Source organism: Artibeus jamaicensis, unplaced genomic scaffold, assembly GCF_021234435.1.
Source record: "Artibeus jamaicensis isolate MK-2021 breed Jamaican fruit bat unplaced genomic scaffold, CSHL_Jam_final contig_64, whole genome shotgun sequence".
Taxonomy (NCBI): Eukaryota; Metazoa; Chordata; class Mammalia; order Chiroptera; family Phyllostomidae; genus Artibeus; species Artibeus jamaicensis.
Genome location: NW_026521911.1, coordinates 1,352,366 through 1,378,947, shown reverse-complemented (window position 1 = coordinate 1,378,947; position 26,582 = coordinate 1,352,366). Strand labels below are relative to the sequence as shown.

At 45.5% G+C, this 26,582-nt stretch overlaps 1 protein-coding gene across 5 annotated transcripts in view; it reads left to right on the top strand.

Moving 5' to 3' along the window:
- Positions 1-296: 296 nt before the first annotated feature.
- Positions 297-26,582, top strand: part of CLPB (caseinolytic mitochondrial matrix peptidase chaperone subunit B) — a 156,056-nt gene continuing 129,770 nt past the window's right edge. For 3 of the 5 annotated variants that reach the window (XM_053670747.1, XM_053670748.1, XM_053670746.1), the window contains exons 1-2: positions 297-795; positions 3,814-3,865. In XM_053670747.1, the coding sequence (XP_053526722.1) occupies positions 393-795; positions 3,814-3,865 (455 nt within the window). In that variant the 5' untranslated portion in view covers positions 297-392. The remainder of the gene's footprint in view (positions 796-3,813; positions 3,866-26,582) is intronic. The other 2 variants (XM_053670749.1, XM_037135667.2) reach the window with 1 other exon arrangement.

The window sequence follows — 26,582 nt, the reverse complement described above, 5'->3', positions numbered from 1 at the left end:
CATACGTTTCATAATAGGTCTTTCCCGAAGATCCCTATTTAAATCGAGCGCGTGTTTGAACTGTCCTCTGGTACTCGCATCCTAATCGCCACGCCCCTCAGCGAACTCCATTTCCCAGCATGCCCCGGGGTCCCTGTAACTCGACAGTCATTGTGACACGCGTTCCACAGCTCTCTGGAAAGTGTAGTTTATTTGTCCTCCAGCTGCGGGAAACTCTAGAGCTGCGGACTACCACTCCCGTGAGGTAGTGCGTAATTTCACCCCGTTCGCGGCGTCATCGAACGCGCCGAGGCAGCCATGTTGGACGTGGCTGGCACTGTAGCCGGCACAGTGGCCAGCACAGGGGCCAGCACAGGGGCCGGCACCGGGTGGTTATCGAAGCAGTTGTCAAGATGCTGGGGTCCCTGGTGTTGAAGAGAACAGCGCTGGCGCGGCGGCTCCTCCACCAGCTGCTTAGGTCTCCATCGCTCCAGATACATCGAAGTCCCACCGGCTGGAGTGTGACCACTGAGGGCAGCGGGGAGCCTCAGTGGCTGAGAGCCGCCTTCGGGGGGCGTCCTGGAACATCGCTGGCCTTAATCACCCGCAGAGGGGCAGCCACCGGGGGGCACCAGGGAAGACGTCCCGAGACTCAGTGCCTCGCAGCCGCTACCGGGGGACACCTTCCTAGCTCCGAAGAAACACTCTCCGGACACGACTGCTGGAATGAGCTCCCCAAAAGAGTCGGACTGGGCATGTGGGCCCTGGCCACGGCTCTGGTGGTTCACTGTTACGGCAAGAACCCGTCCAGCAAGGGTAATTATTGGGACAGCCTGGGTTCGAGGAATAGAGAGGCGGGAGGAGTGCCCTGATTCTCTTTGGGTGCGGGAGTTGCTTACAGATTTAGAACAGCAGAGTTTCAGACCTGAAGGGACCCAGACATCATCACAGGGGTAGGGTTTGCACTGGAGAGTTCAGTGCCAAATACTGCCCATCTTTGGGCATCACTTTGTCCAACTGTACAAGGGGAACATGGTACTAAACATCTAAAATTAGAGCATGGTCCTTTAAGCTCTAAAATTCTGCCTGATCCAGTTCCTCTCTAAGAGGTCTCCAGGAGACTGCGTGTATTTTGAGGGCAACTGCTAAATGGTTTAGAACTTACTCCCTAAGGTGGCCTAAGAAAGAAAGACGACTTGGTTTCAATGTTGGCCTCACCACTCCTCACCCTTTGCTCCTCTCTGGCTTCAGTTTCCTCACTTACACAGTGAAAGATGATTTCTCAGTACTTTTACAGTGCTGTTTTTACTTTCTTGGAGTTCAGCAGTCTGCCCATCAGACTCCCAGGGTTTTGCTGTGCCTGGCCTCAGGCATGAGTTGATCTTGCCATGTGGAGCAGTTAGGAGAAGGAAGACTCGGAAGTTGGCTCCCTAGGGACCCAGAACAACTGTGGGTTGGAATTTCACATGGGGGCATGTTGGTAAGCAGGGACTAGGGGAGCAGGGAGAGAGCCAGACATCTTGCCTTCATGAGTCCAGCAGTAGTGAAGGATGGGCTTTGTAGTGGGAGTAAAGACAACTGGGACCTTGTTTTGGTTCTACCTCTAACTCCTGTTGTGACTTTAGACCCTGGCTCTTCTTCACTGGTCCTCTGTTTCCTCATCTACAAAACAAGGATGTTGAAATAGAGCTCTAAGGGCTCTTGTAGCTTAGGCATTCTATGATTCTATAACTTTTGACATTTTTGGATACCCCCTTGTGCCCAGTTTTGGGCTAGGTGTGGAACTCCTAACTTAATACAAAGTTACTTAAGACAGCATAGGCAGCGAGGCCTGTGGGTTTGGTGAGTGGTCTGATTCTGTGTGGTTTGGGGGATTAGAGGGCAAACAGGGTCAGGAAAGCTTTCCTGGAAGATTGGAGACCCCTGGGGGATAAGGAATTTGAACTTGCCTTCTGAAGGCTGAGATGAGAGATGAAAAGGCCTCACTATGACTTCCATGAGAGCAGGGAATGCATCTTATCTTTGGTTGTTTTTTTTTTTTTCAAGTTGATACCAGCTCCTTTTTTAAATACCTTCACATTGTCCACCATAGTGTTGGAACTTAGTAGGTACTCAGTAAGTGTGTCTTTAGTTGGATCGTATTCCATGCAGAGGCTTCTGGAAACAAAGGTGCAGGAGTCACAGATCAGCATGGAGTGTGCAAGAATTAGTAGAATAGCCAGCGTGGCTGGAGATCAGGGCTTCTATGGGATGAGGTGAGAGCAAATGGAGTGGAGCCTGGATAGTTTGTGATTTCTCCTGGAGGTATCGGAGAGCCTGGAGCTCAGGAAATGTCCTGAGGCCAGAATGTTTAGAAGTATTAGGAGGTGATGTCCAAGGTTTTGCCTTTTAGAGGTTCTTGGGGGCTCTGGACTGGGCTTTGTGGAACGTGCACCCCAGCAAGGAGACCAGAGATTTATTTACCAAAATAGGTAAATATTTTGGCCTTTTGGCCAAAAGGCCATGACCATTTCCAACCCTTCTGACTTGCTAGCTACCCTATTCCCTGACTTGGAGTTGTAAACTCAGGCCCTCGGTGCTGTGTGGTAGAAACCGTACAGTTTAGGAACCAGGAAGCCCGGGTTTAATCTCGCCTCATTTTTCTCTTCCTCTATGACCTTGCAGAAGCCACTTCTTTCAGCAGAGTGAGGGAAGAGTGGATATAGCCACCTCTGAGGAAGGCTCCTTTCCCTTCCAGCTCGGGGCTGCCTGGGTATGTGCTTAGGGAGGATAACCAGGAAAGACCTGGCCTTGTAGTCTAGGCTTGGAGGTGGGGTGGAATCATTACTGTCTGAACCATAGAACTGGTTTGCATAGGCTTGATAAGGTGGTATCTTATCCTTATTGTACAGATAAGGAAACTGAGGCCCAGGAGTTAGGTGGGTTGACCAGGTGGTACAGCAAGTAAGTGGTAGAGTTGGGATGAGAGCCCAGGTCTGCCCAGCTCCAAATCCTGCTTTCTACCCTGCTGCAGTGCTGCCTCCTGTTTTACTGGGTGAGTCTCTTCGCTGGACTGAGAACTCCCTAAAGCAGCACTGGGTGTGAGTCCTTCCAGCGTTCAACATTGGGGCTCAGACCCAGGCTGGGCTCAGAGGTCTCCGGGGCGCTTGGTATTAACTCTGAAGAAATCGTGCTGCCGTTGTCTTTTGAGATTTTTTTTTTTTTTACTCAGTTTTTCTATGTGGCCACAAGGTGGTGCCAGCATCATGCTAGGTAATTCCTAATGGGAACCGTATGCTTTGGGTCTCCCTTTGCTGGGCTTGGCATCAGGGAGTTTGCAGATTTACCAATCATCATTTCCTCAGCATCCTTGTGAGGCCTGGTGGTGCAAGGATTATTGCATCTACTTTAAAGTCAGGGAAGCTGGGGTTGAGAGCGGAGAGGGCTGCCACAGCGCAGGGTGAGGGGGGAGCAGTGTGTGTTGGAGTCAGGCCTCCTGACTCCTGGTCGACACTCTCTCTACACTGAGGAGGGCCCACACCCCCCTTAGCCTGTCCCTCCCCGTCCCATCCCTACCTCTGGGCTTGTGACCTGTGACATCAAAACTAGGCTGAGAAACAAAGTGGGAGACTAGCTGGGAGACAAAGTGGGGCAAAGTCAGGGAATGGCTAGTAACGATAGTCATTTAAAACATATCTCAGGGGTGTCAAACTCATTTTCACCAGGGCCACATCAGCCCTGTTAAAGCCCATGTTTCTGAAGTGCTTCTACTTTCACTGTCTCACTGGGCCCTCTAAGCTGTCCTGAGGGGTAGGTCCTGGCCAGGGATGTGACTGATGCCTTCTCTTTCTTCAGATGTAGCCCTGTTGGAAGCTGCTCGTACCAACGATGTCCAGGAAGTCAGCAGGTAAGTGCTGAACCCCAGGCCTTGCTCTCCCCCACAGGAGGGGCTGAGCAGGGAAGGCCCCTTCCTCTGGTGATGACTGCCTTAGAGGAAATTCTCACACAGAGCTGGGAACTGAACCCTGTAGTTACAGAGTCACCCGGGCTCCCTGGTGAGCCCTGTGTTTCCTTTCCTTCTGACCTCAAACACCCCTGGGTCCTTCCACTGTTTTGTTCTTCACAGGGCATGGTTTGGAGTCCCCTCTGCATCCTGTGGTTTCCTCACTAAATCTTCTAACTTGTTCTTGTTTCTTTGCGGAGCTGGCTATATGTCATTGCTTGTTGCCTGAATGCGGTACAGGCGGGCATCCGAGGCATGTGGATTTGGGAGGAAGCTGGAAGAGACCTTTCTGCCAGGTCTTCTGGGCTTAGAAAGGCCTAGGGCGTACATGCTGGATCCCTGCCCATGGGCTGATTGCATTCCTCCAGTCTCCCTGGGTCCCTTATGACCACTGGCTGTTTGGATTTGAGGCTTTTCTTGGGCAGGGGCAGGACTCAACTCAGGGCCCAGGACAGAGTATGTGTCCATGATGGATGCTCAGGTTTGGGTCAGCACAGGGCATCATTATGGGCCTGGTGGTTGGTTAGGGGAAGGGGTTTTATCCTCAGTGAAACTAGTGGCTCTCACTGGGCCTAATCTTGGCCTTTTTTTGGCCCATTGCATAGATCTAAATGGCCCTAAGACACTCCCCCTTCCATGCTACCAAGCCCACATTTCAGACAGGAAGTGTGCTGTTTGGGGGAGCTAGCCCGGCACCCAGTCCTACATACCCTTGGTACTCTTCCCCACTCCAGCTGCCTGAACATACCAGAAAGTGCTGAAAGGCAGCTGCAGCCCCCACCAAGACTTACTGCTTTGATTCTCTTTCATTTTATCTGCAGAATTATTATTGATTCTCAAGGGTGCTTTTGAGTATTAATGTTCAAGGCTTAGTTTTTAATAAACCACTTTTGGAAGTATGGGCTGGGAGTTGTTTCGTAGACTAATAAATATGATAGAGCAATAGTTTAATAAACATGTGATGATGCATCTTAAAAACCAAGCACAGATGTCAGTTTGTTTTTATAAGAGCCATTCATAACTGCAGGCTGTGCGTGGCATCTTCATTCCCCCAGAAACAGATGAGCCTCGCTTCCTTCTGCAGTGTGAGGAACTGAGGGGGTGAGACTGGCTGGCCCCCCTCCTCCCAGGCCTTTGCTGACCCTGGAATCACCTGTTGGTAACAGCTAAGGGCTGCCAGGCTGCTGCTTTTCTCTGGCAGTCCAGTGTCAACAGCACGTTTGCAGAGGGGCAGTGCTGTGACTCACCTTTCTTCCACCACCCAGGCAGGCTGAGTTTACCCCATTCCATGGAGCCTCCATCTGTTAATTATTTTAGCTCTTTCAGGTACATGTTTTTCTAATAGCAATTAAACACCTGCCCGAAGAATAGAGAAAGTGATGGGATTTGTGGTGTACGTGTGACTCAGCCCCATTCATACTTGTCTGTGTGGATGGGGTCTGTAGGGGCCTTTCACGTGTGTTCCCAGTCTCTAGCTCGCTTTTCTCCTGCCGCCTCTTGTCCCATCTCTCTTGGTTGTGATGACTCAGTCAGAATCTTTGCCATTTGTGAGAGCACCAGAGATGGGCAAGGCATAGACCCTGCCCTTCTCTCCCTACTACCCCCAGAAGGAAAGAGCAGAGAATGAGCTGAGCAAAGGCAGGGGGAGAGGATGCCAGCTGGCTGCTGGGCCCAGTGTCACGTTGATGCTCCTGGTGTGGTACTTGTGCAGAGGTGCAGGGCGGGGAAAAAGGGAGGGTGATTTGAGAGAAGCTGGAATGTGCAAATTCTAGAATGCCCAGAATAAGGAGTTTTGAATTCTTATGATCACTGGGAAGACACAGGAAGTACTAAAGCAGGAAAATTGCCCAGTTATTCAGAAAGGTGAAGGATGAACTGAATTGAGGAAAGGCTGAATGCAGATTGGTTAAAAGTTTATTTTAGTAAGACAAGGTCAAGTTTGTAAAGATCTGAATTAGGACTTCATTTTTCTGTCCTTCTCACCCCAAACAGTTCCTGTGTATGAATGAATGAGTGGACCTCTGCTAGACACTGGAGATGGGGCAGGGCGTGCCTTTGCTGGTCACTGGTCTGGGAGGCAATGAGGGTCATTGAGGAAGGGATGTACCAGCCTGTGGGAGTAGAGGAATCCTTTTCTAGAAGCAAGATTGGCAGTCAGGTAAGAGAAGTAGGGCTGAACATCAGGACTGAGGCACTCAGTCCACAAACCAGCAAGGTTCACATGCTGATTTAATCAGTAGCAGATCAGGAATCCTCAGAATATGAGTTGGTCAAGCCAAGAGCTCTGGGTAGATGCCCTGGCATGTGGGTACTACTGACCTGCTTTATGTGGAGCTGGGTGACTGTGTGGTTTGTGCCTGGCTGGTGGGGCAGGGCAGATCTGCCACTTCTATACCCTGTTCTTTACGTGAAGAAGGTTGTGGACCAGACTTCACCTTAAACCGGATTGTGTGCCTCCCCAGGGCAGGAACAAGGTCTAACTCCCCACATCTCTTACTGTATTCTCTAGCATAGCAGAACTTGGGCAAGGTTGTTTTTTTCTGACTTTTAAGCAAACCCGAAACATGCAGCCTAGAGTCTTATTTCCATTGGCTGTATCAGAGGGAGGCCGGGTCCCTTCCTCTTTCCTTCCTCTCTCTTTCTTTTTCCTTATGTGGCAACTATTTTCTTCCTTCTCCCCAGGGCACTTAAACCTTGTTAGTGCATTCAGCTCTTCAGGAGTGAAAATCAGCCCTGGATCCCCTGTCTCACCTGTCAGCAGTATGAGCAGGTGGCCCTGCTCTGGGCTCAGCCTAAACCTGAGCCTGGCTTCTAGACTCAAGAATCATTCACCCGAAACCAGGGCACGGTGTAGACTGAAAGCACATCTGTCCAGGCTCCGCCCAAGCCATACAGGGAGCTGTTAGGGCTGGGGAAAGTGAGGGCTCCGTTCTCCCTGTGCTGAGGGAGATCACATTTCCTTCTAAAGAAGCTTTGGTGAAAGACAACCCCCCTACCAATTTCCCTTCTCCCGGCCAGGAGCTGGACCTCTCTGCTAAGTGCTTAACTCAGTTTGTCATAACACCCAAACATTTTCTGATGATGGAACCCTGATGGCATAGACCCTGGACTTCAGACTGCCTGCCTGATCTCTCCAGCTTCATTTGTTCATTTGACAAAAATTTACTGAGCACCTGTCATGCTGGGTCATAGGCTTGGCACTGGGGGCACCTGACCAGGCATGCTCCCCGTCCTTGATGAAGGAGACTGGGGAAGACCACAACAACAAGTATGGTCAGTGCTTGTTGTTAAGAGACAGGAGCCCACAACGCACTGCCCCTAACCAGCCTGGGGTACCAGGGCAGGTGTCCTAGAGGAAACAGCACCTAATTAGAGTCTTAAAATATCAGTAGGTACAGCAAATAGAAGGGGAGGCATTCCAGGCAAAGGCGGCAGCGTGAGTGGTAGTACCAAGGCAAGAAACAGCGGAGGGCGTGTGATGGGGAGGGGGATCCAGTACTGCTCAGTGTTGCTGGACCACTTTCTGAGGCCAGGAGGGACTGGAATAGGTAGGGACCTTGTCCTCCACGTCATTGTCCATTTGTCCCACAGGTACTCGTCTGTCTAGCCTGTCCTCTGTGCCTGGTCTAAACGGAATGTGTGTTGGTGGCAACACAGTGAGGAAGGAGAGGCAGTCCTTACCCTGGAGGGCTCATGGCCCCTTCCTGGGTGAGGAGGGGGCATCTGAGTCAAACACTGAGAACCAGCAATACCAGGCATACATCACCTAACTTCTGTGAGCCTAAATAACTTGAAGATGATGATGTTGTACTATAATGCATAGAATTGTAGAGTGTTTATTGTTAATAATAAAATTAATTCATTCAGCCAACATTTATGAGTGGTTATTAGGAGTGAGGCATTAGGCCGAGTGCTGGAGATACAGTAGTGAACCAGATTGGTGCAGTCCCTGCCCTCGTGGCACTTACAGGCTAACCGGGAGCCGGATGGCTGTGCAGTCACAGTCTCGTACTTCAGAATGAGCGCAACTTGTGTTTTCCAACCGTGGTGCTGGGACGGCGGGTGTCAGTGTACAAAGTGCAGCTGGAGCCTCTCCCACCCACACACAGGCCTTGACTCAAATAGATCAGAGACCTGCATGTAAGGCCTGGAAGTGTAAAACTCTTAGAAGAAAACACAGGAGTAAATAAATGGGACTTTATTAAAATTAAAAATTGTTGTGTTCAAAGGATAATGTCAAAGAAAGTGAAAAGACTCTCCCACAGAATGGGAGAAAATATTTGCAAATCATATCTGATAAGAGTTATATCTAGGATGTAAAAAAAAAATTCTTGAAACAGTGATAGCCCTGGCCGGTGTGGCTCAGTGGATTGAGTGCCAGCCTGCGAACCAAAGGGTTGCCAGTTCGATTCCCAGTTAGAGCACATGCCTGGGTTGCAGGCCAGGTCCCCAGTGGGGGGTGCACAAGAGGCAACCACACATTGATGTTTCTCTGCCTCTCTTTTTCCCTTCTTCTCTCTCTAAAAATAAATAAATAAAATCTTTTTTTTTAAAAGAAACAACGATAAAAAGATAGCCCAATTTATAAATGGACAAAAGATTTGACTAGACATTTCTCCAAAGAAGATATTCAGATGACCAATAAGTACATGAAAAGCTCAACATCATTAGTCATTCGGGAAATGCTCATCAAAACCACAATGAGACACCACTTACACCCAGTTAGGATGCTTGTAATCAGGAAGATAATAGCAAGTGTGTGAGGATGTGGAGAAGTTGGAACCCTCATATATTGCTTGTGGGGAAATGAAATGGCGTTGACTGCTTTAGAACTCAGTTGGCATTCCTCAAAATGTTAAACATAGCATTTATGACCTAGCAGGTCTATTCCTAGGTAAACGAGATTTATCCAGAAAGTATCCAGCCACTCACTACGAAAAATGGAGACATTTATTGAAGAAGATACAAGGAACATTGCACATAGGATAATGACCCCTCAGTCTTCTTCAAAGTAGGCACCTTGGGACCTCACACAGTTCTCCCAGTCACCACCAGCTGTCCCATCTCGTATTTCCCTGAATCTCATCGATGGTCTAAAATCTCTTCCCTTTCAAAGGTGATTTTAGTTTGGGGAAAAGCCAGAAGTTGCAGTGTTCCAAGTCTGGGCTGTAGTGGGGCTGAGTCACCTGAGCGATTTGATGTTTCGCAAAAAAACTGCAGGAGACGTGATGCATGAGCAGGTGCATTGTTGTGATGAAGCTGCCAATCACCAGTTGGCTTCTGTGGCCTTCTGAATTATCTGAATAGTTTCTGTGGAGGAATATTCAGGTGTAATGCAAAATTTGATGCAGATTTGCTGCTGTACTTGCTCATTTTGAATGTGACAGCCACACAGTACACATGCTCAGTCAGTGGCATTTACCACCCCCACTGACTAGTCCAGTGAAGTCATCACTAATCACGCATGCACATTCCAGTCCACTCAACTTGGCTGCCAGGTTACATCAATGTCATGCAAACTGTTCTCATTATATTAACAGTGGTTGGTTTTTTTCTGGACAGACTTTGTGTGCCCTAGAGAAATGAAAACATGTGCATTCATGTGCTTGTACATGAATGCTCATAGCAGCATTATTTTTTGCTACATTATTCATAATAGCCCAAAAAAGGAACAACCCGGAAGTCCATTAACAGATGAACAGATAAATAAAAAATCTAATATACCCATTTTTTGGAATATTATTTATCAATATGAAGGAATGAAGTATTGATACATACTACAATATGAATGAACCTTGAAAGCATTACGCTAAGTGAAAGAAGCCAGGCACAAAAGACTACATGTTGTATAATTTAATTTATATAAAATATCCAGATAGACAAATCCACAGAGGCAGAAAGTAGGTTAGTGGTTGACAGGGACTGGAGAGGTTGGGTTCATAGTGACCGTACACAGTGGATCTCTAGGCCATGTTCAGAACGTTTATTTTTACTAACAGCTGTGGGTGACCATTGAAGAGTGTTAAGCCTGTGTGTGTGTGTGTGTGTGTGTGTGTGTGTGTGTGTGTGTGCATGAGAGAGAGAGAGATGGTGACATGATCTAGATCTGTAGTTTTATATTTCTAATTTTATTTTTCTGTTACAGTTTGCATTCAGTATCATTTTGCGTTAGTTTCAGGTGTGCAGCATAGTGGTTAGAGAGTCATACACTTTACAAAGTGCCCCCACCCAATATTTCCGGCATCCACCTGTCTACCTGGCATAATAGTTTATGACAGTATTATGGACTGCATGCGCTACTCTGTACTTTAGGTCCTGTGACTGTTTTGTAACTACCAATTTGTATTTCTTAATCCCTTCGCTTTTTTAACCCACCCCTTGACAACTGTCAGTTTGTTCTCTGTATCTATGAGTCTGTTTCTGTTTTGTCTGTTTCTGTTCTTTAGGTTCCATGTGTAAGTGAAATCATATGGTATTTGTTTTTCTCTGACTGACATTTTTTAAAAGGTTTTATTTATTTATCTTTAGAGGAAAGGAAGGAGAGAGGGAGAGAAATATCAATGTGTGGTTGCCTCTCGTGTGTCCCCTGATGGGAACTGACCTGCAACCCAGGCATGTGCCGTGACTGGGAATTGAACCGCGATCCTTTGATTTGCAGGCCCGCGCTCAATCCACTGAGCTACACCAGCCAGGGCTGACTGACATTTTTAAAAAGATACTGTTTATTTATTTTTAGAGTGATGGAAAGTAGGGAGAAAGAGAGGGTGACAAACACCCATGTGAGACAGGAACATCAACCGGTTGCCTCCCATACGTGCCCTGACCAGGGACCAAACCCACAACCCAGGCATGTGCCCTGACTGGGAATTGAACCTGCAGCCTTTTGTTTTATGGATAAGCCACTGGTCAGGGCTGTTTCTTCTTGATTCAGTTTTAGAAGATTGTTTCTAGTAGTTTATCTATTTCTTTTAGAATGTCCAATTTGTTGTCATATGATTCATAATGTTTTTTATAATCCTTTGTATTTCTGTGATGTGACTTGTTACTTTTTCATTTCTGATTTTATTTATTTGGGTTCTCTTTGTTCTTGATGACTCTGGTTAAAGGTTTATCAAGATATCTTTTCACAGAACCACCTTTTGATTTCATTAATCTTTTGTGATTTTTTTAGACTTTTATTCCTTTTACTTCTGCCCTTTAAGAAAAAAATCCTTACCTGAGGATATTCTTATTGATTTTAGAGAAAGAGGAAGGGGGAGAGAGAAACATCAATGGGAGACATCACGTGAGAGAGAAACATTGATCAGATTGATCAGTTTGCCTCCCATACACACCCTCCAGGAATAGAACCTGCAACCTTATTACGTACCCTGATTGGGAATTGAACCCACAACCTTTGCCTCAACCAACTGAGCCACCTGGCCAGGGCTGTTTCTGCTCTTATCTTCATTTCCTTTTTTGTGTACTCACTTTGGGCTTTGTTTATTGTCCTTTTTCTAGTTTCTTTAGGTGTAAAGTTAAATAGTTTGAGGTTTTACCTGTTTCTTGAGGTAGGCCTGTAGTGCTGTGAATGATTGTTTCTGTTCTATCCCATAGATTTTGGGTCGTTGTGTTTTTATTTTCAGTTTTTCAAGGTATCTTTTGATTCCTTCCTTGATCTCATTGTTAACCCATTTACTATTTAGTAGCATGTTATTTAGCCTCTCTGTGTTTGTGCATTTTTTGGGTTTTTTTCTTGGAACTGATTTCTAGTTTCACACCATTGTGGTTGGAAAGATGATCTCAGTCTTAAATCTGTTGAGACCTGTTTTGTGTCCTAAAATGTGGTCTGTCCTAGAAAGTGTTCCAGGTGCACTTGAAAACAGTGTGTATTCTGCTGCTTGGGGTGGGGGGAGAATGCTCTGAAAATATCAATTTTATCTATCTGGTTTAGTCTGTCATTTAAGGCTTCTGTTTCCTTGTTGATTTTCTGTCTAGCAGTAGATCTGTAATTTTAAAAGGTCACCCTGGTTGCTCCATGGAGAAGAGACAAAAAGACATGGTGACATGATCTAGGTCTGTAATTTTAAAAGATCACTCGAGTTGCTCTGTGGAGAAAAGATTGATACAGAGCTGCGGTAGATGCAGGCAGACTGGCTGAAAGTGACTGGAGTCACACTAGTGCATGATGGCAGATGGTGACTGGATTGAGGTGTCAGCAGCAGACGTGGAGGAAGGAAGCTGGACAGGACTTAGTGATGTTTAGAACTCTGTCAGTGCCTGCTGTATAGTAGGTATTCAATAAATGAATGCTGACTGCTTGAATAGAATCGGATGTGATTGATTAGGGAGAAGAAGGTGTTAAGAATGAATTTGTTTTCTGGCTTGATCAGCTGCCTCAGTGCTATGGCCATTCACTGAAATGAAGATGCTGGAGGAAGACTGGGTTGAGAGAAGATTTTGAGTTCAGTTTTGAACAGGCTGAGTTTAATATGCCGGTAAGATATTCAAGTGGAGATGTCAACTAGGAAGTTGAATGTATGTGTCTTTTTGACTTTTCCCACTGTACGTACCATGCTGCCTCTCAAAATCTCCATCAGTTTAGAGATTGGTTTGATGACTTTAGAAACTGAAGGACTTCGTACCAGCTCAAACTTGTTTACTACATGCTTTTAGAAAAAGTCTGATTTGGTTTGTAGTTCAGGGGAAAAAAAGGTCTGGGTTTTGTTGAGGGCTAAACACATTTATTTTAGATTTGCATTGATGGTTTCGTTTGGTTCTTGTCCCCAGATGCCCCAGCTTGGGGCTTGAGACATTTGCTATCCACGTACCAGGAGTAAGTAAGGTGTCCGCAGTGTATGTGGCTACAGCATAGGTAAATACTCTGCACATTGATCGAGGGGTTTATCTAATTAACAAAAACCCTGGCTAGTGAATACATTTGGCTGTCTCAGGGCCTCACAGGGGCTGTCTGTTTATTGATTGGTGTATCATTTTGGCTGAACGGGAAGATATTAGTGATAGCATTAGAGCAACCAAAATATATAGCTCTCTTAACCAGTAAATATGTAAATGTTCTCGTTGCTTGCAATAGATTGAAATAAAAGCTTTGTCCTAAACCAGCCATTTTAACCTTTTTCATCTCATGGCACACATAAACTAATTACTGAAATTCTTCACACCAAAAAATACATTTTTTGCCAATCTGACCAGAAAAAAAAAGGTATAATTTTGATTCATCACACCAGATGGCTGCAGTTGTGTTGTTGGCTTTTTTTTTGACAATCTAAAGGAAAAGAGGTCAGTGCCCCTGACTATATAGGCAGGTACTGCATATTTTAAAAATTCTTGTGGCACACTGGTTGAAAACCACTGCCCTAGACCAAAGGTTGAGGCCTAACTGGCATCACTCTTTTAATGTGATCCCTGTAGTGAGAGTTCTCTAAGGTCATGACACCATTTTCTGAGTGCGAGGGTGTAACCCACACAGGCTTTTTGAAGGATGAGATGTTAGAAGGCAGCATAATGTTACAGGAAGCATATAGGATTTTTAGGATTAGAAGTCCTGGATTTCACTTCCGACACAGTTACTAAATGGCTCGATGATCCTTAATAAGTTATAGAAACTCCCTTTCTGAGTCTTAGTTTCCAAATCTCATTAATGGGGTTCCTACTGAGAACTTTGAAATATAGTTCCTAGCGTTAAACTCTGCAGGGAAAACTGAGTCTCTTTGGAAGGATTTGGCTCACACACTGAATCACCAGGGTTTGCCCCAGTGGGCCCTCACCAGACAGACAGTTCTGTAGTGTGGCCCAGGGTCTTGCTCCTTCCCTCAGTTGTACAACCTGTTGAGGTCCTGCTTGTTTACTCCCTGGTAGCAGAAGGCAATTGGGGAAGATGGGGTTAGCAGCTTTTTCTGAACTTGATGGGTAGGTGAGCTGTGAAAGCAGCCAATCAACTGCCCAGAAGCCCAGTAGAGTCAGGTGGTTGGCCAAGTCCAGGAGCAAAGAACAGCAGGGCCTACTAGGTAGCTTGGAGGGAAAGCATGTCTCTGAAGAGGAGCCCAGCCCTGGGATTGAGCCTGTAGTGGCCCTACTGCCTGTTGACTATGTGGCCTTGGGGTGGTGGTTCTTTAACTTTTTCAAATGTGAAGTATCTTTTTTTTTTTTTAGCATTTATTATTTGTTTGTTTATAGAGAGAGGGAGGGAGGGAGAAAGAGAGGGAGAGAAACATCAATGTTTGGTTGCCTCTCACATGTCCCTACTGGGGACCTGGCCCACAATCCAGGCGTGTGCCCTGACTGGGAATTGAAGTGGTGACCCTTTGGTTCACAGGCTGGCACTCAGTCCACTGAGCCACACCAGCCAGGGGCAAATGTGAAATAACTTTGATGATACTTGTCAGACCACCCTCCCAGGATCCTGTGAGAGTTCCAGGCAGGGGAACTCTTGTTGTCTGAAAACTACTCTTCCTTTTGGTCATTGGTGTTACATCTTCCAAGAAGCCTTCCCTGAACCTCCAAGTACTCGCACCCTGTGCTTCCTCTGTGATAATACTTATTACCCTCTCTTGGGATTTGATCATCTGTTTTTTTTTGTCTTTCTTTCTCTCATAATACTGTGAGTTTTGGGGGTGTCAAACCATTGCTGTGTTCTTCACTACTTATATAAATAGTTAAACACTAAATATTGGATAAGTATTTTGTAAATGGTAAGAGTTAGATGATTGTTGGTAGGTAGTTACAGTTATAATAAATCTGTAATCAGGGAACCTACTTCCCTTCAAAATAACATAATAAAAATAGAATGTTAGTTTAATCATTTATTCATTAAACAAATAGTGCCTGCTATTCACCAGCATTGTGCTAGGCCCTAATGGATCAGTAGTAAGCCAAATATATGTACAGGCCCCTCTTCAAGGAGTTTAAAGTCTTGTAGGACATTACTTGTGTAAATATGAAATTACAGCTGCAAAGGGGCAGTTCGGAGAATTCCGAGTGCCTCGCGTAGATTTCCTCTGGTCAGGGAAATTGTCCAGAGGGAGCCCGAGCTCTGCGGTGAACGAGGGGCAGTTAACCTAGGCGAAGGAGGTGAGAAGAGCTTTCCCGGAGAAGGAACAGTTATCTACAGAGACCTTGTGGGAAGAGAACAATGGCAAGCACAGAGAACTGAAGGGTCATGGGCCTGCAGGCCAGAGGGCTGGTGCCAGGAGTCCAGAGCATAAGCAGACTTTGCAGGGTCTTAGAGGCCATCGTAAGGAGCTTTATCTTTCTTCTAACAGCAGTGGTAGCTGAGTTGGAGGTGGAGAGGTTGGAAGGGGACTGATGTGATCAGCGAGAGACATTAGGAACCAGCCTAAGTGCCTACCCACCTGTGTGTGCCAGGATCTTGGGCACTGATCCAGCCTCAAAGACAGTGTAGGCTGCAGAGCTGCAGTCCCTGGGGCCTCACGGCAGGGACGGCCATCAGACTCCTATCACCCCACCACCCTTGTCGTGGCCCAGCTACTGCTGCTTGAAAATCCCAGTTCAGTCATGGCTGTAATGCAAATTCTATCAGTATGGCTGGAACCAGCTGGAGTTTTTCCCAAAGAATTTTCCTGGAAACTGAGGAACAGAGAGAGATCCAAGAATATTGAAAATAGTTGTCAGCTTAAGAAACATCCAAACCTGTAAGAATTTTTATGAGTTTATTTAAGCCAAACTGACAGCAGTCTCTGGGAAGCAAAATCTCAACGGATTGAGAAGATGCTCCAAAAATTTTCCATAACGTGGCAGCTTCACCACTTATTTGATAGATCACATTCAAAGGGGAAGATGTAAGGCGGTTACATGAAATTCACTGGTGATAGATTAGGGTGGCGGGAGAAAGCAAAGTGGGGAACCTCTGAGATTGGATAAGAAGTAAAATGAATAGGCATGTACTTCTTTTACATAGGCCAGTGAGGAGTATAGGACAGTTACCACAATAACAGCGATAATGAGGGGCTCTCTGGTCACCTGCTTTGGTGGGAAATTGTGCCCTGAGCGGTCTGGAAAAAGGAAATTACCCTGACATTTGAGACAATAGACAGGCTCAGTTAAGGTAAAGGTCCACGTTTGTTAAGAAAGGTGTCAGCCTAGGAACTGACTACCCACTGCGACTCACTTTTAGTTAGAACATTTTAATTTCAGACCATTCTATGTGGTTACATTTGGGCTCTGAGTTGTTGTGTTTTTTTTTAAATTTTTTATTGATTATGCTGTTACAGTTGTTCTATTCCCCCCTTCATTCCCCTCCACCCTACCCCCCATCCCCACCATTACCCCCCCTTTAGTTTATGACCATGTGTCTCAATTCCTTTAGATTCTATATTTCCCATGCTATTCTTGCCCCCCCCATCTATCTTCTATCTACTTCTATTTTCTATGCTACTTATTTTCTGTACCTTCTCCCCCCTTCTCCTCCTCCCACTCCCCTGTTGCTAACCCTCCTTGAGATCTTCATTTCTATGTTTCCACTTCTGATCTAGCTGTCCTTTTAGTTTGCTTTTGTTTTAGGTGTGGTTGTTAATAACTGTGAGTTTGTTGTCCTTTCACTGTTCATGTTTCTTTAACTTCTTTTTCTTAGATAAGTCCCTTTAACATTTCATATAATAAGGGCTTGGTGATGATGAACTCCTTGAATTTGATCTTATCTGAGAAGCACTTTATCTGTCCTTCCATTTTAAATGAAAGTTTTGCTGGATAGAGCAATCTTGGATGTAGGTCTTTAGATTTCATGACTTGGAATACCTCTTTCCAGCCCCTTCTTGCCTGTAAGGTCTCTTTTGAGAAATCTGCTGACAGTCTGATGGGGACTCCTTTATAGGTGATTGTCCCCTTAGCTCTTGCTGCTTCTAGGATTCTCTCCTTCAATTTAATTTTGGCTAATGTAATTATGATGTGCCTTGGTGTGTTCCTTCTTGGGTCCAACTTCTTTGGGACTCTCTGAGCTTCCTGGATTTCCTGGAAGTCTATTTCTTTTGCCAGATTGGGGAAATTCTCCTTTATTATTTGTTCAAATAATTTTTCCACTGGTGGCTGTGCCTTTCCCCCCTTCTGGTACCCCTATAATTCGGATGTTGGAGCGTTTAAAGATGTCCTGGAGGTTCCTAAGACTCTCATTTCTTTGAATTCTTGCTTCTTGACTCTTTTCTGTTTGGCCATTATTTGCTTTCTTCTGGTCCACTCCATTGATCTGAGTCCCAATTTCCTTTTCATTGCTATTGGTATCCTGTGCAATTCCATTCATTTCAATTAGTTTCGCCTTCATATATTTGTCTAATTTGTCGGTATAATCAACCAGTTCTGTGAGGATCCTGATCACCAATGTTTTAAACTGTGTGTCTGTGAGTTTTGCTATTTCTTCCTCGCTTAGATTTATCTCTGGGGCTTTGAGGTCTTCCTGCGACATTTTTGGTCTGTTCTGGCCCTTTAAGTGTGAGAAGCGGCGCCTCGGACTCCCAGGTCGCTGGGTTGTGACGCTGTATGTGGGGGCGTGGTCAGAGCGGGGAAATGGCGGCCCCCTCTGCTGTTTCTCACAGCTGGGTGCGGAGGAGCAGCGCCTTAGGTGGTTCACCTGGGCCGGGCCACTCAGAGTCGCTGGGTTATGACGCTGTATGTGGAGGTGGGGTCAGAGCAGGGAAATGGCGGTGCCCTCCACTGCCGCTTGCCGTGGGGACCTGCCGGCCAGGTCCAACCGCCCACTCCCTCACCTGTCCACCCGCGCACAAATGCGCGACCTCAGTCAACACGCAGCCCCGCTGCCCCGCTGTCTCCCCCGCGGTCGCTCGCCTGGTTGCTGGCTCGGTCACTCACTAGGTCCAATCCTGCGCCTGGATTCCGCGTCTGGATTCCGCGCCTGAGTCCGGCTGACCGAGACCTCTGTGCAATCCCGCTTCACCAGCCGCTGGTTTCGCCCCTTACCGGTCGGGCTGAAGAATTTGTTGTTAACAGACTTCCGAAAAGTTCAATTTTCCGTGTTCTGGCTGTGTTTTCTGTTGCTAATATTTAGTTTTCTCTAAACTTGGTTGTGTGAGAAGGCACGGCACATCCACCTATGCCTCCATCTTGGCGGAAGTCGGGCTCTGAGTTTTTAAGGTTCCTATGCAGGCCTCCCCTGAGCTTGTCAGGTTTAGTATGTGGCCCCTTTCTCATCCACACTTTAGCTGCTTACCTCACAGTTCCTGCCTGTTCCTGTCCTGTTGGAAAAGCCTTTTCAGAAAAACCTCACTTTTGAACTTTGGAACTTGTCTGCGTCCTGCTTCTTTCCCTCTCCTCCCTTCTGAGCAGGGTTTCCAGGCCCAGCGTCCTCCCAAAGTAGTAAGTGGTTCTTTCCTTGTGACTGTCAGTGGGTCTGCCCAAGAGGCTTTCGTATCACTGGCAGGAGTCCTGCTGGGACATTGGAGTCTGAGAAAACAAGGTGTGAACCCCAGCTGTGCCATTTGCTCTCTGTGACCAGTGGGCAAGTTGCCCAAGCACTTTAGCCTTAGAGTCTTCATCTGCAAAGTGGGATGTTGATTGACATATCTTACTACATTGCTGTGAGTATTAGGTGAGAAAATTAAATGAGAAAATATTTAAGTTATTAAAATATTGCTTTATATTTATAACATACATATATAAATAATATTAAAACAGTATATTTAAAACAAAATTGTTATTAAATATGCTATAAACATTAAATAAAGTTCTTAATATATGTGTGTTCTGTTAAAAAATAATAAAACTAAGCATAAGAGTGAAAAATCACTTAGCGTTGTACCTGCACATACCAAATGCTTAGTACGTGGTAGGTATTATTATTGAGTTTTGCTAATTACACAAGGTTTAGGCCCACTAATTACCAAAATAAATTAAGGTAATATAATTTTCTGAATATTCAAATTTTACCCTCCACCTTTTTCTTAAACTCTTATTGTGGGCATTCAGAGAGTCCCAGATTGATGAACTACAAGGTAGGTATGTACTAAAGTGAAGCAAAAAAATACACAGCCTGTTATGCTTAGTTTTACTATTTTTTTTAATAAATTCAAGTGATTTTTTTAAAAATTTTATTTATTTATCTTTAGAGGGGAAGGGAAGGAGAGAGGGAGAGAAACATCAATGTATGGTTGCCTTTCATGCGTCCCCTGCTGGGAACTGGCCTGCAGGGAACCAGCCTGCAACCCAGGCATGTGCCCTGACTGGGAATCGAACCGCGATTGCCTGGTTCGCAGGCCCGCGCTCAATCCACTGAGCTACACCAGCCAGGGCTTACTATTTTTTTTAAAGAACTTACATATATTAGGAATTTTATTTAATGTTTATAACATGTTTCTTTAATAACATAATTTTTGTTTTAAATATATTGTTTTATATATTTTATGTATGTTATAAATATAAAACATTTTGATAACTTAAATATTGCTATTAGTGGCTGATATTTATTGAATGCCTTATTATGTGAGGCTTTAATCACTAAATCCTCACAACTGTGCAGGCACTGTAGCCCCATTTCACAGATGATGAAACAAGTTCTGTTAGCTTAAATCATTTGCCCACTTGGAAGTGGCCCACCACTTCTTTTGACAGATGAGAAGGCTGTGAGGCCAAAACACAGAGGGAGGCTTGCCAGAGTCTCAGGTTCCGCTCAGCTCTCTTCCAGGCTCAGGGAGATGTTTTCTAGCAAAGGGAGAACCCTTTCCATCTGCCTTACTGGGAGCCCACAAGGTTCCTGAAGATAAACTGTCCAATGCAGACCCCTTCCCTGTCCTCCCCATCCCTCCTCTTCGCTGACACCCCTGCTCCCACACTGACCACCAGCCGAGCCTGGCCTTCCCCTCCTTCCCAGGAGCCCCCCTTCCTGTCAGACTTGGCTTCCCGCTGCCCAGACATACAGCTTCATCATTCCTGCCCGTGGGCCTTTCTAGTGCTTCCCGTTCCACCCCTGTCCTTCTGTCTGTCTAGATCCTGTTCATGCTTGATTGCCCTTCCTTTTCCAGAAAGCTCATCCTTTCTAGGAGTACTAGCTGTATTAAATACCCACTCTATGAGAGGCATCATAGTAGGTACTGTATTGTTTTTATTGCTTCCTGCAGTATTGCAAAAACATTGTGCTGTGTCCATTTTTTATATGAGACAACTTGAGGCTCAGACAGATTTAGTATTTACTACCTCACAGCTAGTAAGAGAAGGGCTGCAATTTAAACCAAGGCCCACATGACCCCAAAGTATGTGCTTTTTCTCACTGCAGTTCACTGCTTGTTCTGGCCCATGTTTACAGTTCTTATCAAAATTCCCAGAGCCTTAAAGTCAGAGCTACATCGTATCATGTTTAGTTTTCACCTCCTTGCTTTTCTCCTCACTTATATCTGTGTCTCCTCACCGAGGCTGTGCCATCACAGCAAAGTTGAATGGCAGGGCACCTCCTCCTGCCTCCACCATAGCTAGTCTCTCGAGGCCGAGTGGACACTCAGAAGGCACAGAGTTGGGATGGAGTCTGGCCGGTTGATTGATTGATCAATTGAATGAAACCCTGTTTATTCTCCAGAGGCTACCCAGCAGGAGGGTACAGCAGCTGGGCAGGCGGACTGGCCATTCATGTGGATGGGAGGCTGCATAAGAATCCTCTCTGAGGCTGATCTGAGGCTTCCATCTCAATGCCTTTTGTTTGGGGGGATAGCACCCAGGCCTCCTGGGAAGTGTGTGTGTTTGACTAGCCTTTGCAGATGCACAGTGAGCAGGAACAGGATATGAAACACAGAGGGAGGCCCCTGGAATCCCCAGGGGTTCAAAGTCCAGCAGGCAGGGCAGGACCCACTGGGGCTCAGTCATAGCCGTAGCTTCCAAGTATGGGTCAGACAGGATCCAAGGCATTTTTTGTCTCTGGCCTTACTTCCTCCCCAGTATTCAGGTCCATTCTTTAGATTCTCTGATGGGCAAATTCCTGCACTCAGTTGGGTGCCTCTAGGTATAAGGTACTTTCTGCCTCCTGAAGATTAGGAAACTCTGATTGATCAAGCATTCATTCATTCTTTCTTTTTCCTTTTGAGGATATTTTATGTACCATAAAATTTACCCTTTTAAAATGTACAGTGCAGTTTTAGTTTTTTATAAGATCATGCAAACACTGCCACTGTCTAACTCCAGGACATTTTCATCAACTATCCCCCCCCATCACAATATCCAGCCCCATTAGCAGACCCCTGCCATTCACTGCTGTGAGAATGTAAAGTGGTGTGGCCGCGTTGGAAAACAGTCTGGCGGTTCCTCAGAATGTTAACCATAGAGTACCGTAGGACCCAATAGTTATACCCCTAGGTTATCTGCCCAAAAGATATAGAAATGTACATTTACACAAAAACCTGTATATGAATGTTCATAGGAGGAACATGGGAAATTCCCTCATTTCCCCCTCCCCAGACCCTGGCAACAACTGAGCAACTTTCTGTCCCTGGATTGGCCCATCTGAACGTTTCATGTAAATGGAATCATCCGATATGTGACCTTCCGTGTCGGGCTTTCACTTAGCACAACGTTTACAAGACTGATGATATTGCAGTAGGCATCCGTTCTTCGTCCCTTTGTATGGCCGATCGCATTCCTTGTATAGATGCACCACGTATTATTTATGGTACACTCATCAAAGATGGACCTTTGTGTTTTTACTTTCTGGCCGTTATTAATAATATTGCTGTGAACATTCCTGTGTCCTGTGAACGTTTGTGTACAGGTTTTGTGTGAATGCATTTTTCTGTATCTCTTGAAAAGATACCTAGAGATATACATAGGAATGGAACTGCTCAGTCTTATAGTAACTCTATGTTTAACATTTTGAGGAATTGCCAGACTATTTTCAAAAGTGGCTGCGCCATTTTGCATTCTTAGAGCAGTGGATGTGAGGGGTCTGATTTTTCCACTTCTTGCCAACATTTGTTATTGTCAATCTTTTTTATTATAGCCATCCTAGTATATGTGAAGTGGTATCTCATTGCGGTTTAGATTTGCATTTTCCCGATGGCTAATGGTCATCATGGATATATGGTCTCATGATCATCTTTTTGTATGCTTTTTGGCCACTTCTGTATTTTCTGTGGCATTTATCCATCCTTAAGGCCCATTATGAGAAATATGCCCCAGTCGGCATTGAGGAGGAGCCATGTATCATGGTGACCTTTGCCTTTCAAGGAACTTGCCATCTGGTAAGAAAATTATAATTAATGCATATGAAAAATCAGCATGGCTCAGCATGGCTCACTTGGATATTATCCCACAAAGCAAAAGGTTGCCAGTTTGATTCTTAGTCAGGGCACATGCCTGGGTTGCCAGCACCGTCCCTGGTTGGGGCATGTTTGAGAGGCAACCAATCAATGTTTCTCTCACATCAATGTTTCTCTCCCTCTCTTTCCCCTGTCTAAAAATAAGTAAAATCTTTAAAAAAATAAGAAGCTTAAGTTCCATCAACAAGGTGGCATTTAGTATGGTCCTGCAGATAGATGGTACAGTATTTGGATACAAGGAGCTCGGTGAAAAGACATTCTGGGCAACTGGAGTAATAGAAGCAAAGGCATTTTGTAATTAGAAAAATATTTAATGTTGCGATGAATTTTGAATACAGGGTGGGGCAAAAGTAGGTTTACAGTTGTTCATGTGGAAAGTAACACAATAATTAATAAATAATAATATAGGAATAAACTCGGTTTTGTATACTCAAAACTGCAAGCCTACTTTTGCCCCTCCCTGTACGCACCTGGCATAGTGTGTGGCATGTGGTGGGCTGCTGTTAGGTAGTGAGGTCCCTCTCCAGCTTCCTCTTTGGTCCCCACTTGGTCCTGTAGGACTGCACTGCTCCCTTTTCTTGTTCCAGACCTTTAAATATCAGGAGACAGAGCTCCAAGCCAAATAAGCTTTGATTCCCTAAATTGTGGTTTCAAGTCTTTCCCCCGTCCTGGTCATTTTCTAATGAAACAGTCACAAAAGTTTTTGGTACCCCTTCTGAATTACAGTGTGGCATAATCATTATCATGAGGAGTAGGGCTGTGATCCCCTTTGTTAGACATTTTGTGATTCCATTAATGTGGCCTGAGCTTGCATTAGCTTTCTTGGCAGCTGCATTATGTACTCCTGGATTATGTTAAGCTTGTGGTCAGCCTAGTTTACTGAGAACCAGGGCTTCCTGTACTTCTTTAACCTTTGTTTGGATTTGTTTGCCAAGCTTGTTTTAACCTAAAGACAAGACCACTTTAAAGCATTGTATTGCCAGTGACTCTGAAAGTGGTGGGGATACTATGGAGACCACCAAAAAGAAGAAAAAGAAGGGATGGATTGGGTCTTGCTCATCTTGAGTCTATGAGAAGAATGTCTCTTCGCAGGGAAGGTTCTAGAAAGCAGAACTAATCAAAGCGTATCTCTGTCCCTCAACCTTTTTTCCACTTAATGCTTTTCCTCCTTTATTATTTCCTGTCAGTTGGTTAGTTCTATCAGATACTAGTGGTATACCGACCCCAGGCTTACATAGGAAAGAAGGGAAGAAGACAGGATGCGTGCCCTGGGTAGTGGTGTGGTTCAGTAGAGGGAGCATGGGCTCCTGGTTCTGGACTGCCATTTATTGGCCATGTAATCTTAAGCAAATCAGTTACCCTCCGAAAGGCTCAGGCTCCTTCTCTAATCACTGGATTAGATGAGTTCATACATGTCAAGTGCCTGATGTGTAGTAGGCTACCCAAGAAATGTGAGCTTTTATGAGCTTCATCATTTAAGAGTTTTGCAAGACAGGAAGAGCCAAGCATACTGTATGGTCACTGACTCCACAAACAGCTCTCAGAGCAACTGTGATACTTAACACACTTATTTTGTGTACTTACTTGTCTCATTTCCCTACCCCCAGTTCAGACTTGGAACTCATTATGGGCAAGGAACTCATTATAACTCACCATGTCCAATTAATCTCAGTAACCAACACAGATTCTGGCTTTAAAATGAGGCTACTTAAGTTTTGTTACTGGAATGAGCCTGAAGTAATGAAAGCCAAATCTTTGCCCAGGTATTGTGGTTGGCTTTGGCCAGTCCATTCTTTACTGAAAATCTGACGAGGTTTGGAGCTCAGCACTGGTGGCTCACATGCCAACGCTAGTTGAGAAGTTTGAGCCATCTCTGTCTCAATGTTGTAGTGTGTCAAGCTTCCGGGCAACCAGCTAGCTGCCCAGCTGCCCTGTACAGCAGCCTAGCATCCTGCTGTGGAGCCAGTAGGTGGCGCCCATGGCCCTTTTCCTCACTTAGCTGCATGGGTAGGATAGGCCTTCTTGTCAGGAAGGCAGCTGCTAACTGGGACATAGAATATAGCCCTGGGCAGAGCTGCCCATATGAGGGTGCTCTGGACCATCCCCTCCCCTTTCTGGCCTTATATTTTTGCTTTTCCTGTTTTATTGAATTTCAGCCATGGCACACACTGCTTGGGGAAGCAGAGATATTTCCCACAGAGGATCACAGAATCATTAGGGGAATCTGCCCTGGCACAGCTTAGGTCTCTGACTCCAGGAAGTTGTCCCCATGGTTCAGTTGCTATGACCTACACACATGTAGCACTTTCCTCCAGGTGTATTTTAGCTGCTCGCCAAGTGTGTAGCTGTCCACCGAATACCATGAAGTCAAGGGCACTCCAGAATTGATCAAAGTGCTCTCAGTAGCCTTATAAGAGTATTACAATAACCAGTCTCATGAAGAGTTTGTGGAGTGAATGGATGAATAATAGAAAGTAGTTCCTCAAAAAATTGCTGTCTAAACTGAAGGACATTCTACAAACAAACTAACCTTACTCTGCAAAAATATCAATATTATGAAAATCAAAGAAAGGCTGCGAAATTACTTTCAATGAAAAGAAACTGAAGACACATGGAATGCTTTATTCTAGTATTGATCCAGGCCTATATCTGGACTGTGGGGGTGGGGAAGATCTCTGTGAAGGATCTTCTTGGGATGATTGAAAAAAATTGAATATGGGCTTATATCAGATAAAAGTATTTTAATGTTAACTGTTCTGAATTTGATCATTATTGGTTAGTGGTTATACAAGAGAATGTCCTCACGCTAGGAAATAGGTGCTGAAGGATTCAGAAGTAAAGGGCATGGTGTCTGCAACGAACTCTCACGGGAGTAGTAAAGCTCATGAGGCAAAATGTAATGAGTTTCTGAGTGAAGGATATATGAGGGAGTTTGTGTGTGTGTGTGCCATTTTTGTAACTGTTCTGTATATTTGAAATCATTTTAAAATAAGAAGTTAAGGAAAATAATCTATATACTTTAGTGTGTGCCAGGTTCCTGCTAGAAACTGTAAGGGAGGTGGGACAAAGAATGGTTGTCCCAGCTTTGGACTGTACTCCATTTAATTCAGCAGTATTCATTGAGGTTCTGATAACAGCTCCTCCACTCTGTGCCTTTGAGCAAATAGAACAATAAGAACAATAACAACTTATTACGTTTGGAAAATCTAAGTGCTTTCACATACATTATTTCCTTTGGTCATCTCAGTACCCTTGTTAGTTAGGTCTGGCCGGCTGATGTTAGGTGAGGTTCAGAGAAGTTAACATGACCTGCCCGCAGTCACATAGCCTGGAAGACAGGTGCAGGCTCCTGTTCGGATCAGCCTATTCCAAGGCTAAAGATGCTTTAAAAAAAAAAAGATTTATTTTTAGAGATGGGGAGGGAGGGGAAAAGTGAGGGAGAGAAACATCAGTGTGTGGTTGCCTCTTGGTGCCACCTGCCAGGGACCAGGCTCACAACCCAGGCATGTGCCCTGACTGGGAATCAAACCAGCGACCCTTTGTTCACAGGCCGGCACTCAATTCATTGAGCCACACCAGCCAGGGCAGATGATGCTTTTTGAATCTCCTCGATATCTGTATGTATAAAAGGAAGGATTGAATTGGATTGATGTCTGCAGACCATTCTTCAGGTCCAGAAAATTTTAAGTGTGCAGGCACATTATACAGTGTGCCTGCACTTATAGGTGCTGCATAAATGCCAGTCCGTCTTCCCTCTCACTGCCCACCCACTTCCTTTTCGGGTAGCCAGGGCATGACAGTGCTGGGATAGGCCAACTCACTGGGAGTGAGAACTTCTGGAGCGCTTCCTAGAGGAAGGGGCTTGAGGGGGGGCTCAAAGGAGAGTGCTAAGTCCAAGTAGCAGATGCAGAAGTTGCCTGAGAAGCCTTGTGTCTGTGGAGTTAGAGCCCGGGACCCTGCCTGAAGTTGCTGGCCCAGGCTGGGGTCTAAAGCAGCGGCTCCTCCTTTGCCCACCCCTCCCAGTCCAGGCTGACTGGGTAGATAAGGCACAGATGGAGGCTGTGTATGGATTCTAGCCCCAGGCGCCTTGCTTCTGCTCAAACAGCCTGGCCTGGTGCTGTTATTACTGTAAATAGGACCTTCTGTGAGGCTCCAGCCAGGGCCCTGTTGCCCTGATAGTGATCATGATTGAGTCTGCATGGCTCACTGCTTCCAGGCCTCTGATGCAGGTGGGACAGGGCTCCCTACCCTTCAGGCCCCTCCCCAGCTGCAGCTGAGGGCCAGTTCATGCTAAGGATCCGGAAATCAGTTGGAACAATGAACAATTGAAGTTCAGTGGCCGCTTGGTATTGATTGGTCAT